At 46.3% G+C, this 12,977-nt stretch overlaps 1 protein-coding gene and 1 long non-coding RNA gene across 3 annotated transcripts; one reads left to right on the forward strand and one right to left on the reverse strand.

Moving 5' to 3' along the window:
• On the reverse strand, positions 1-3,431 carry PLAAT1 (phospholipase A and acyltransferase 1). 2 transcript variants are annotated; one of them, XM_075761232.1, is made up of 4 exons: positions 3,245-3,431; positions 2,425-2,653; positions 1,962-2,230; positions 1-1,598 (listed from the first exon to the last, which is right to left on the reverse strand). In XM_075761232.1, the coding sequence occupies exons 2-4, from the start codon at positions 2,561-2,563 to the stop codon at positions 1,497-1,499; spliced, it is 510 nt and encodes a 169-aa protein (XP_075617347.1). In that variant the 5' UTR covers positions 2,564-2,653; positions 3,245-3,431; the 3' UTR covers positions 1-1,496. The 2 variants fall into 2 exon arrangements, with proteins under 2 accessions (XP_075617347.1, XP_075617348.1); XM_075761233.1 differs by having other exon boundaries at positions 2,425-2,656.
• A 65-nt stretch (positions 3,432-3,496) lies between these two features.
• On the forward strand, positions 3,497-8,552 carry LOC142602999 (uncharacterized). Its single transcript, XR_012836871.1, has 5 exons — positions 3,497-3,578; positions 3,750-3,927; positions 5,279-5,348; positions 5,916-6,102; positions 7,558-8,552. It is a non-coding gene; the product is annotated as an uncharacterized LOC142602999 (long non-coding RNA).
• The last annotated feature ends 4,425 nt before the right edge of the window (positions 8,553-12,977 follow it).

Consider the following 12,977-nt stretch of genomic DNA (forward strand, 5'->3'; position numbering starts at 1 on the left):
TAGGACTTTCAGGTTTGGTTTTATTATATTTTCCCATATTAAAAAAGAACTTTATTTAAATGTAGTAACAGAGGGCACTACAAAATATGACCAGAAGTCTTGGCTTTGTTATTTCAAACACTGAAACAACTGATGTTTAAAAAAAAAAGCTTCTGATCCCATTACGTATGTGTTAAGAACAGACAAAAATAGCAAGTCTCTTACAGACAGCTCTTTTGCTCTCATCTCTTCACAACACAGGCAGCGGCCTGTGGCAAAAACAACACAGGATTTAATTTTCTTACATGTGGTCTGCAAAGAACATGGTTCCAAACATGCAAGCCAGATACTCCTGATAAAGAGTAATAAATCACACTTTCCCAAAACCATTTTTTTCTAAGACAAGCCACATGTCAGCTTTGTGACAAGGAAATAACAGGGCTCTGTAGATTTGGAAATGGGGCATAGGTGCTGCACAGGTCATTCTCCAGGTACATGGCCCACAGCACCATGGGCACCCTGGCTTCGCTGGAGCAAGATCTTACTTGTGCTGGAGGTACAAACTGCTTGAATTCAACTTCTGGTCAATGAAGAGCCAACGGCCCAGCTGTGGGGGACAAAGGCTCCTGGCTGCCCTTGCAATCCATGGTGGTCTTTCTTTAAACCTCGGTGCTTTGGCAGACCAAGGATTAGAATCATAGAAAGGTTTGGGTTGGAAGAGACCTTGAGATCACCTAGTAAGCTTGGTCAGGTCCAATGCCAACAATTACTGCGTGTACAGGGATGAAGAAGGAAACTTCAGTGGCACAGTGGCCGCAACCTGGAACAAACAGCTGCCAGGGAAAAAGCTAGCTGGGTTTTTTTGTCAGGATCCCCCCAGACTGGAGCCAGAGAAGCCAGGCAAAGGGATGCTCTCCAGGCAGGAGAAAACTGAGCAAAACAGCATCATGCCAAAACCAGAGCACTCGCTGAAAACACTGAGGGATACAGCCTGTAAGACCTGCCCTTCCTTCCTACCTACCTCCCGCCCTCGCAGGAGCGGCTCAGTTTAGGCACCGCAGGCACAGGCTCTGAGGCACACCAGGTGCCTTGTCTGCCCTTTCACAGGCCTGGGAACCTGGGCCCTCAGCTGGAGGACGCACAATAAACCCTCAGCAATACTTTTACATTACTTTTGATTAAAAAAAAAAAAAAGTGTTAAGGTTTAAATAGGTTACCCACAAAAAGAGCCCACACAATGTAGCTGATAAAAATAGGATGTGTGTAGAAAGCCTGTGCCAGCCCTCAGAAGGAAAACGGGGGTGTGAGGATGGAGAATTTGCAAGTGCTCCCAGACTACCACAAAAATCGTTAGAGGCAATGAAATAAAAGCAGCTGTGGCAAACAGGCTAGGGCTGCTCTCAGCAAGGGCAACACAGTTGTTAGTGAGTCTCAGTGGCAGCGGTGGCCACAAACTGTCCTGGGTCCCTCCTGGCCAGGGGCTCCCTGACCTGCTCCGAGCTCATCTTGGTGGCCCATCAGTACTGTTTCTCTCTGGATCTGCTCCGGAGCAAGCCCAGCAAGGAGAAGGCACCGGCAGCAGCTGTTACAAACCCAATGGCACCAATTGCTCGTTTGGCCTGCAGAGGGGAAGTAAAACATAGGCTGGAAACATGATTAGCTTTTTTTTTTTTTCACCCTCAGGCAGAGGTAATCATGGCAATTAAATGAAAGAGACACCTGCCCCATACAGGGGGTAACAACCAGGTTTTTATCCTTGGGCTCTGGCATTCAGTAAGAGAGCGCTGTCAGGGTGCAGACAGACCACAGTGAACCTCCTGGGCCAAGGTCTCTCGTGAGGCCAGAGGCAGTGATGGTTTGGACTCCATGCCTGGGGCTTCCCTGTCCCGACACGGTCTGCAGGCTGTGCCCTGGTCCTGGGGCTCACACAGAGCAGCAAGGTGTCCTGTGGGGCATGCAGGGGGTTACCGCATCCTACTTACCTGGTCGGAGACCCCCTCGCCATAGCGAAGCAGCGTCACGAAGTGCTCGCAGTTGTTGCCGAGCAGGTCATAGGACACCTCCTGGTCGATGAGGTACTCAGCACGCCGGATGATCTCCTCCACCGGGAGGGGAGCGTAGGTGCCGTCGTACTTGTTGTTGATGTGGTAAGTGTCGTTTCCCACCACGTCCTTCAGGAGCTGCATCCTCACCCGGGCCTTTCTGCTGAACACTGACTTGGCACTAGTGAACGTGGCTGGGGGCCCTTCATCTGGGGAAGGCAGGGATGAGATGAGCCAGGCAAGAGATAAGGTGTGGCCCCTCTGAGACCTCAGAGAGGTTTCTGGCTGGCTCCTGGAAAGGCCATCTACACACACAGGTCCAACACCAGCCCATGGAGGGAGACAGGGCTCCTGGGTCACCCCAAAACCCCCTCTGCACCCTGCTGGGCTGCACCAGCCTTACCTACAGGTGTCACGTTGATGATGTACCCGTCACCCAGGTAAAGGGCCCAGTGCTGGTAAGCGGGCCGGAAGATCTCAATCAGGTCCCCGGGCTCAGGGTCGCCGGGGCAGGTGGCGCTGAAGCTGGCGATAGCTGCCATCTCAAGAACATGAGGTCAGGACGTGCCCCTCTTGCTGGGCAGGCTCAATGTAAGGCACGGCGGAGAGGGTCTGGGATGTGCACAGGGCATCTGCTGGGGGATCGCAGGCAGGGACATCATTAGGACCTGACGCTGGCATGCTCGTACTGCCCGTGGAGCATCGTCAGGTGGTACCTGACTGCTGCTGTGGTGGTTCCCCTCTCTGCAGGGCCCTGCTCGGGATGGCCGCTCCTGCCTGCAGCGACGCGTGGGTGTAGGGCAAGAAACGAAATGCACCATCCCCCCCCCACCCCCCGCTCCCGACAAGCGCTGCAGGCGAAGGATGAAGCCATTACGGGCTGGCATCCACCTCGCAGCGCCCGTCCCCGGCTCAGCCTGCCGCACGGCCACCTCCCCGAGCCGGCGGGCCGAACTGTTCGCCGCCACCGCAAGACTCCGCTGATCCCTTCAGGCCGTGCTCCTTTCGGGGCTCCAGCTTGTGCCGGGACCGGGCCAGCTCCGGAGGAGGGTCGCGGCTCCCCAGGAGGGCGCCCGTCGTGCCGAGCCCGTCCCCAGGCCATAGGGCACCCCCGGGAGCTGGGCACCCCTGCAGCACAGCACTCAGCACCCCGGCGGGGGGCCACATCCTGCTGGCAGATACCTGCTCCCTCCCCCCGAGCTCCCCCGTAGCGCCCCGCTCACCCCCAGCGCCCGTCCCGCTCCTGCCGTGCCCGGGCTGCCGCTCCGGGGCGGGGGCAGCGGCGGAAGCTGGGCCAGGTCCTGGCTCCTCCCGTCCGCTATAAATAGCCGGGTTCTGGACAGGCGGCATTTGCGCGGTCCCTGGGGAGCTGCCTGTATCCTAGCCAGCCCAGCAGCCGCTGTGCTCCGCTCCAGAGGGTGTTCCTACTCGTCCCACCCCCGGGGAACACGGGCCGCTCCTCGCCCGGAGCCTCTGCCGCGGCGCCCGGAGCCCTGCCAGCCGCGGGGGTGGGCTCCGGTGTGCGGAGCCGGGGCGGCTGTCCTGCAGGGCCGAGGGGTAAGTGAGCATCCCTCACCAGGGCACCTTCCGAGAGGGAAAGGGGGTGCTGCCGTTTCACTTTGCTGGTGAAGAGAAGCAAAGAGGTGGAGCTCAGAGTAAATTCCAGTGGCCATTTTAGGGCAATGGGGTTGCTAGGTTGTTTCATGTATCTTTCGTGTTGTGGCCCAGGAATTTCCATCAGGACATCAGAGGAGTCTCATGATTGTGCCCGGCCAGAGTCCTGTGAGCTGAGGGATGGCAGTGCAGGCAGCCTGAGCACAGCCGAGCGGGTACTGCTGTCTCCTTGGCTATTGCCAGCGCAGGATGCTAAAAAGAAGGGTTCACTATCAACAAAACTGTCCTCTGGGTGAGTTGAGCTAAGCAGTGAATTTAAAGCCCAACATTTCAAAAGTCAGGTGAGCAAGTCAATTGATTTAAAAGATCAGAGCAGCAGCAGATTTATCATCTGTCTGGCTTCTATTGACATGAAGTAGTTAATTCAGTGGAGCACTGAATTGCAGTTCTGCGCTCTGTATTCAAGCCTGAATTGCAAAACTTTGCAGTGGAGAGCCAAGGCAATTCTTGTGATATTGAAAAAAGAAGTGTATCCATGAAAACCCAGAAATCTGCTTGACCTCGGCACAGCTGGGCCCTGTTGCTTGGGAGGGCCTGGGCTGGGATCCTGCAGGGTAGGGACTGGCCTGTGCTCCCACCGACTGCAAGGGGAGGCGAGCACGGTCAGCACCGCTCAGCGTGCACAGAATGGCACTGTTGACAAGCATGAGAGCACAATAGGAAGCTGCCGCTGAACAGGCAGGAAAGATGCTTTTATGATCGTGGTGAAATTCCAGCATAAGGTTGACAGTTCGTTTGTGCGCGAGTAGGTCTTGTGGTGGCTCATTCTCATTATGTAACGAGGCTGAAAGCCCCTTTCTGTTCACATCCTCTCCAAAATAGCTGTGCATGTATGGACAGCTGGCACGTTCTTGAACAGACCAGAATAAAATGCTTTTATCTACCTAACTGTTCACAGAGTTTAGAAATACTTCTCTCGCTAACGGCACATATGAGTTTATGGATATAAGAGAAAGGGAAGGGAGAAAGGGTAAGTAAATAATAACCAGTATTATGGCAGAAACAATGGGAAGCCCACACTGTCCCTCATCGTAACCTGAAGTGAACCCGCAAAGAACTGGAAGAGCATCAGAGAAGGCTTGATGATGAATTCCTTACATCCCAAAGCTTCACTCTTAGCACTAGAAATGTGTTCAAGGCTTGTACAAGGCCCAGGCAGCCTCAGTCCCCTGAGCCTTGTGAATGATCTGATGTGGGGTGTGTGTCTGGCCACAGACATCTTTGATCTTCTGCTGTGGGGGGATCCTTAGCATGGTCTGGGACTGAGCTGATGCATATCTCTACCCACATTCATCAGATGGTGGCAGCTTCAGAGTTTGCAAAAAACACCAAGGAGAATTTATGACAGTATCTCATTCTTCAGAAAGTGTCTGTTAAGTTGTGCTCTTGCTTAGCACCCACAGGCAGGGGGCTGATGACAACCCCACTTCTCATCCACTCTACTCTGACAGCAAGGAGGCAGCTCTCCTTCAAACAATCCCTTCTTCCAGTCCAGCACTCCCAAGGGGGGCAACGGGGTCATCTATTTTACTACACCTGTCACCAGATGAGCTCAATATCTTCTTATGTATTTCTCTCCCCAGTTGGACATGCCTTGCCAGAAGAGGAACAAGAAATGTGTCCAGCTAATCCCTTCCCCATGGAAGGATTTGGGTAAGATGATCTCATCAAGACCTGCCTGGGATGCTATAATTAATTCTGACCCCATCAGTCTACCGCTTGTACATCTATCAGAGGGGTATATGTGATGGTGTGCAGCACACTTGTGCTGGCTAATTCTGTCTGGATTTTGTGTTTTTCAAACAGCCTCTGAGGACAATACAGTCTCTGATTTAAGACACATTTCAGTTTGGGTCTACAACATGAGATCCAAGAGAGTTTTTAGATGAACAATTTCAAAGATTTTCAGCAAATGCAATGATTTATTTATTATTATTTCTTCTGAAAGTACTAGAAACACTATTAAAAGAGCAGAAAGTAATACATATCAACTGGAAAAATATTGCTAAGTATAGGTATATATTTTGGGATTAATTTTGCTCAAATGCAGTGTTCACTATGCAGCCATAATCTTGCTCGTGTATTCTGTCATTCGATAAATTTCTGGACCATTTCAAAGAAGAATCCCTTGATATCACAGCTTTATCTGTCTTTCTCTTCCTTCTGTACAATGGGAAAAAAAAAAGAACAACCATATTTAATTTCTGTTCTTATCTGTAGTGAGAGGTTAAACAACAGTGTGAGCGTGAATGAAGTCAGATTTTGGAGAAGCCCAGGTTTTGTGATAGTGATGCATATGCCCTGTGTAAAGGAAACGGCTTGTGCTCATTTCTGAGAAAAAGTAAAGTTTTCCTTCACATTCCTCAAATGAGATCCTGAATGCTGTGGTTCCTTTCTGGCCCTGCAGGTACATGACTGATGGGAGTTTTGAGGTTTACGGGTGCTAGAAGGGCATACGTGTCTTGACTCTGCTGAACGTAGCAAAGCTGGGAAAAGCCTTACCTGTACAGGTACACTGTAGAGGAGATGAGAATGATGATAACAACTACACCTGCCACAACTCCAATGATGATGGCAATCGTATGGCTCTCAGGATCCTCTGTGGGAGGCTCTTCAACTGAACAAGAAATAAGAGCCCTGTCAATGAAAGCTAACCATACTGCGAACAGATTTTTTTTTCCTCAACCCTTGCCTGTCTGCTTGGTTTATACTGTGTTTCCTGATGAATGTAGCTTTCTGGAGTGGTGTCAGGCCTGGGTCCTGTATGCCCCTACAGAGCCCTTCTGTCATGCCTTCTAGCACCTCTCCACTGGGGGATCTGACCCCTTCTTTCTGCTTGGATGACCAAGCTCTTACCCACTGGGTTACTAATTCACAGCATGGAAATGAAGAGCAAGCTCAGTCTTCTCCATAATGAAACCCATTTTTGAAAGTGGCATATGTAATGTGGACAGTGAAATCCAAAATAGTTTTATTACCTATCTTTTCAACTTCACAGCTTGGTCCTGTGTACAGTTCTGAACATTCACAGTAGAAATAGAGAGAGGTGCTGTTGGTAGTTTCAGAGCAAACTCCATCATTCTTACAAGGATTTGGCATACACGGTCCACCTAGCAAAAAGGAAGGAGAAACACTTCAGACAATCCAACTCTGAGAAAACTGTTCTTGCTTAGATTACACTGACCCCTAATGCTGGACATCCCCTGTATTTTATGGCACATTAGTTGTATTTGACAACAGGAATAAGGGAAAGAAAGACTGTTTCTATGATGAAACATCAAAGTAGGATCCCCACTAGGCTTTTCTTCTGTACACTGTTGCAGCTATCCCCAAGGGATGTCCTATAAGCAGTAAGCTAAGACTTCTTAGCATCAAAGACAATGTGATAGCGGTTGACTCACTCCTGTAGCATCCACGGCTGTAGTTTGAAATGCCACAGATTTCATCAGATCCACACACTATGTTAGAGCAGGAGACAGTGGAGCTTTCTGTGCATTGGCATCTCTGAGAGCAGTCATCAGTGGTGAATATTTCTCCAATCTGGAAGACAGCAGTTAAATGTTATAAATAGTAAATGAAATCAGTCAGAAAAACCAGCAATGGAGCACTGGGGACCCATGCTACTCTCTATGATGCCTTAATGAATGGTAGCAGGGCAGATTATATTTTTTTGTAGTAGTTTGTACAAAAAAGAAAATAGTGTTTGGGGTGTGAGATCTGAGCCCCAGGTCAGTGAAGAATTAATGTGGGGGGTCAGAGTGTAATTGTGTACTTTCTCCAGGTGCCTGCCTTGAGTATTCTGGCAGGCAGAATTTCTTTCAGAGGCAGACCAAGTGATCTACTCTCTCTTCTCTTTCTCCAGAGACCAACTTTTATTAAACAATTGCCCTTTGTTTCTAATGCAAAATTACATGCTGAAGAGAATAAGGAGATTGTCAAAATAATTAGCAGAAGAAAATGTTGTTTGGTGCTGCAGGAGCTGTGTGACGCACAGGGAGACTGTACCTCATAATATTTGTTAAGGTACGTGCAGCCACATTGTTTGTAAGGCACACAGTCAAAACCACTAAGAACATAGCCAGGGAGACATTCACAGCCTTCAACACAAGGTGATTCACACTCAGAGGGGCTGGTCAGGTCATTGCAGGATGCTGGGCATGCAGACATGCATGAGCTGTAGTTGCTGTTGGCAGGACATGATATACCTGTAAAAATAAGGAGAGTCCAGTTATAGCAGGCTGCTGTGCATTACTTACACAATGCCCTTTGAGATCCAGAGGACGTTTCCGTTTTGTAGGAGGCACTATGATGAACACATGTACACAGAGATGTGCACACATATATAAAAGTACTGAAGTTGTAAGTAAAGCACTTGAAAGTCAGGAAATGCACCATCAAAGGTATTTGTATGCTGTGGTCTCATTCCTGGTGTTCACTGATCTCAAATAACTTCTCACACGTTCAGGGTAGCCATCCCTGCAACTACCAGAGCTGTTTCACAACTCTCTATTCCTGGTGAAACACAGTTCCCAAAGTCAACTAACCAAGGGTGATGCAGGGGAAGTATGGTTTGATGAATCTCCGAAGTTGGGGAAAAAAATTAGGAAAAAAAAAAAGGTTTGAGATTATTATCAGTTTTATTTCAGCATTTTTTAGTCTGAAAGATTTGGAGTTTTCAGCTGAATCTTTTTTATCTTGAAATTTCACAGGCAAAAAAAAAAAAAAAAATTAGTGTCTTTTGTAGATTTAAAGAGATTGAAATTAAATGTTATTTCCTTCTGCTTTGTGGCTTGTGATGGTCTCCGAAATTTTAACTTTTTTCCCCAGTTGGGAATGGGGACAATTTTTCCTCTTGCACAAAACTTCTGCCGACAGGGAAGCTGACTGCTCTGCTTTCTAACTAGTTTTCTAAGTGGGGGTCTAAATGCGAAAGTCAGCGCAGGATACAGAAGAGAGGCCAGAAGAGCAAGTGTGCATGCTAAACTGTGAACAGTGACTGAAGTGCGAATCAACATACTTTTACTCCCTGAAAAGCTTTGATATATGGTGTGTCTAGAAAAAGCCTCATATCTCAGATTTTGAGTCTTTTAGGCAGAAATCATACTTTCTGGTTCTTTCTGTGCTTACCACAAACTGTCTGTTGCCTCCAGCCGTCCATACTGACTCCTTGCTGCTGACAAGCCAGCACATATTCCTCCAGACTGCGACATAAGGTAGTATCATTATCTCCTTCCACGCACATATCAAACAGGCAGCTCCTATGTGCAACATGAGAAAGTGTTCATTCCCAGTACCTTTGTTATTGTTTATTTTCAGCTGCATTTCTGCCTGACTCTGAGTTAGTGCCATTTTCCTGTATCTTGCTGACAGGAGAACAGAGGAATAGAAAAGATCCCCAGCCACGTGATTGGGAAGGTCATTTGTTGTGCAGCTGCTGCTAACGTGTGAGGTATTCATATATGAACAAGCAATAAACAGGTACCTGGCAGCTTGTCACAGTAAGTTATTCTTTGCTATCTGCTTCTGGTTTGGGCTAGCATGGCTGCATCTTGCTCCTAGAGCACTTTTTAGTGCTGCTGAGTCTTATAGCTGGACTACACACATCTTTCAATACATAGGTGTCATGTCCATATGCCTTAAATATTGACGGAGAATTCTGTTTTACCCTGTGTTTGTTTGCTAGTGCTACCTTCTCAGCTTTGCTCATCACCTGAATATCCACAGCCTGATTTTCAAAGGTATTGAGATCTGAGATGAATGGGATCTGCAAGTATGCAGCACCTCAGAAAAATCAGGCAACCGCTAAGAAGGTAAAACAGGCTGCCCAACCAAATTCTAGAGTGAGGAGAAAAGTAGGCTTATGTTAAGAATCAGGATATATACTTTGAAGCCGGTGGTCCAGTTTATTTGGCTTAAGATACATTTATGTTCTTAGAGCTAAGAGGGCCTTGGAAGTGGGCATCTTTAAACATTAGTTACAACTATATGACTAAAGAAAACTGGCAGCTACTTGGCAATTTTGTGACTGATGATGGATGAATGAAAATGTGGGGATAAATCAATAGGTTTCATGCAGCTCAAAATTAACTGTGTAGGAATTGTATATGTAAGAGGCCAGACCAGCCTTGAAACTGAGCAGAGGGAACTTTCTTGAAGGTACTGGGTTAGTTACTCTTCACGAAGATGTTTTTTGGACTTCTCCATGAAAGATTCAAGAAGTGTCACTGGCAGTTTCAGCGCTTGTGGTTATAGCACGAAGGCTAGACTTTATGAAGCTAGAATTGCTAAAAGGAAACTAATAGAGCCAGGAACCAAATCCTCACTGAATGTTTATGAGCACTGTGAGCACACTGGAACTCCCAGCCTACAGGTATAATGCTTAACACTGCTGCTTTTTCTGTGTAGGAAAAGAGGAAAGCTACTTTCTAAAGCCAACAGAAAAGTGAAACTCTAAATAGATGGAAAGAGAGATAATCACAACTATTTAAAAATAAATAAGGGGATTTAAATGTATCAATAACAAAAGCACTGGGCCCAGCTCTCCAAAGACACGTACTATCCTCAGTTCCTGTTAATACCCTGGAGACTGAAGATGCACAGTTCTTGTCAGAAACTAGCACCAAAATGATTTAGCAAATGGGGAGAACAACTGTCTGCAGTTGCCACTTACGTGAAATAGAAGTCTGGTGAGACCGTAGAATGACACTTTACGAAAGGACCATTTGACTCAGTCAGGATTTGACATCTAGAAGTTTTGTTTTTGTCCTCCAGCTGATTTTCACTGCAGCCTTGGAAGAGCCCTGTATCTGGTTCCTCCTCAGACTCATCTTTCGAATTGACATCTCGCCTTGAAATGAAGTCATTATGAAACCATCAGTTCTCTGTACATCCAGCATTCATGGTACTACTCTCTAAGTAACACCACAAGAGTACCTCTGCCTTGTGGTATAAGTGTAAGCTTATTTCTCTCTCATGATTTATCCTTAATGGGAAGGAGATAGATAAAGCAAATCAAAGATGTACTAGAACACTTCCTACTATCTCAGAGATTTATGGGTATTTAAATCAAAAGGGAGAGCGTTAATTATATCTTTGGAAATTCTGCATGACACGGGCTTCATCCAATGCCTCCTTCATCCAATTTATTTAATAAAATTTGAACATTAGTGAGAATGATACATCTGGAATAGGCCACTATTTCTTGGACATATGCTCACTTTCACCGAACAACTGGCTGCATGCCTGAAGCGCCAGAATTCTCCTCTAGGCACAGCCTCCAGCGCTCCTTTATGCTCAACAGTAGCCTACATACTGCTTTCCGCTATTCTGGCAGACAAGTTCTTGCAGCCAAATTATATCCTGACAGCTAATACAATTCCATTTACTTGCTGAAAAAGTTCTGTGTTAGTGGCTAAGCAACCTCCAAAGGTCTTTCAAAGCAAATTGAGAAGGAAGGAAGAACACTTCTTTCCCTACCTGTTTCAATGTTCTGTGAATGGACTAATTGGCACAGAATTTGCCTGATCACAAATATCACACTCATTTATACTCAGAAGAATGTCCTTAATTAATTTTGTGAATTGGCAGAAAACACTAGATAGCCATGAAAGTAAAGAAATCAGACTCGTCAAGAACATCTTCTGGGAGGAATTGTGAATTCATCTTGATGTATTTCAAGGCTACCTTCATGTTCCAGGGGGAGGGATGACACTGAACCAGGATTTGCCTGCCCTCAGGTCCATCCAGCACAGCATGATGTATTTATCTTTGCCAGGAACCATAAGCTTGGCAAAGATCTTATTCATCCTTATGCCCTAGCAGTTGTAATGGTTGCGACTCCAAGGAGGGGATGCTGAACTGGAGTAATGCAGTGATAGTTCAGGCCTCTTTTGGCTAGATAGAAGGGCACTGAGAGTTCACCTTAGTAATGTGCGGGGAAAGTCCCTACACAAACCAAGGGAAGAAGAAAGACCGGAAATCAGACACTGTAATTATTCCTGGATATTAACTATGGCTTAATTCACTCACTTCCAGTGGCTGTACTTGCCATGGATATTAAGTAGAAAATTAAGTACCTGACACGAGACGTTCTTTTCAGAGGAACTTTCCAGCTCTCACCAAATACATTCACGTTCTTCACCCAAACACCATCTGGATTTGTGAAGTCATTTCTGTATCTCCCATCAAAGTTACCACACAAGCCTTCCACTCTGTTTATGTAGGTGTTGGCCAGCTTTATATCTAGAGGGGAAAAAAAAAAAACCAAACCAAAACCCATTAAATAGAAGTCTTTGCTTCTGAGTGTATGGAAGAGGTGGAAAGCAGTATTAAGTACCACATTTCATGATTCAGATGGGAGCTGGTCATGTGACAATGGACCTCATGAAAAGAATATGAACACAGCCCTGAACATACATGTTCATATGTGTATTCATGACTCTTTCTGTCATGAAAAAAGTAATTTCTTGCAGCCAATAAGGTATTATATAATATGACATCATCACCTGAGTGCTCTTAGTGCTTACCGCTTTGGAACAAACGGAATGCACTACCAAATTTTTGCCCTTCGCTTACAATCCACTTGCTCATTAAGAAACAGAATTCCTATAAAACAGACCTTTTCTTTCTGCAGTTGGAATTTTTGGGTTTAGAATAATGGTCATGTGTATAAACAGCCTGGCACTTTCACCATACATTCAGAAATAACATGGCTATATTCTGTGGTAAATCAGCAGTAACTCTGCTTTGAACAGAGGAGGTAATGTGTGTTGAACTTAGTTGAATTGTGTGTATGTGATATAAGAGTCCTGCTGAGAAATACTAAAGAATGGGATTATCTGGAATAGGCTTGAGAGGAAGCATGTAAAAGGATGCACTTACTGCTCTACAGCTTGAGGCCCTCAGTCCTGTGACTCAGTTAAGCTGGCAAAGGGGCAGATCCAGACTTCATCCCATCATCCTGATCAGCAATTTTAAGTGATTTGCTTTTGTTTTTATCACTCTGGCCTTACTTAACATGAAAAAGGTAGAACAGTCTGACTCTATATCTCATTTCTCCTAAGTTCAGGTGGATTCAGATAAAGAAATGCCAGTTTTATGTTTTTTCTGGTTCATGGGAAACACTTTTTGTTTTAATTTTCTGGAAGTTCATATCACAAAGGGCCATAGGCTCGAAGGGTGAAGGTTTCTAATTTTGCCTTGGGGTTAGACCTTCTTTGGAATGAGAATGGTTTTTGAGACGGTGCATAAATATTCCTGCACATTGTCTTAGTATCACTTACC

The sequence above is a fragment of the Balearica regulorum genome, chromosome 9 (assembly GCF_011004875.1).
Source record: "Balearica regulorum gibbericeps isolate bBalReg1 chromosome 9, bBalReg1.pri, whole genome shotgun sequence".
NCBI classification, from domain to species: Eukaryota; Metazoa; Chordata; class Aves; order Gruiformes; family Gruidae; genus Balearica; species Balearica regulorum.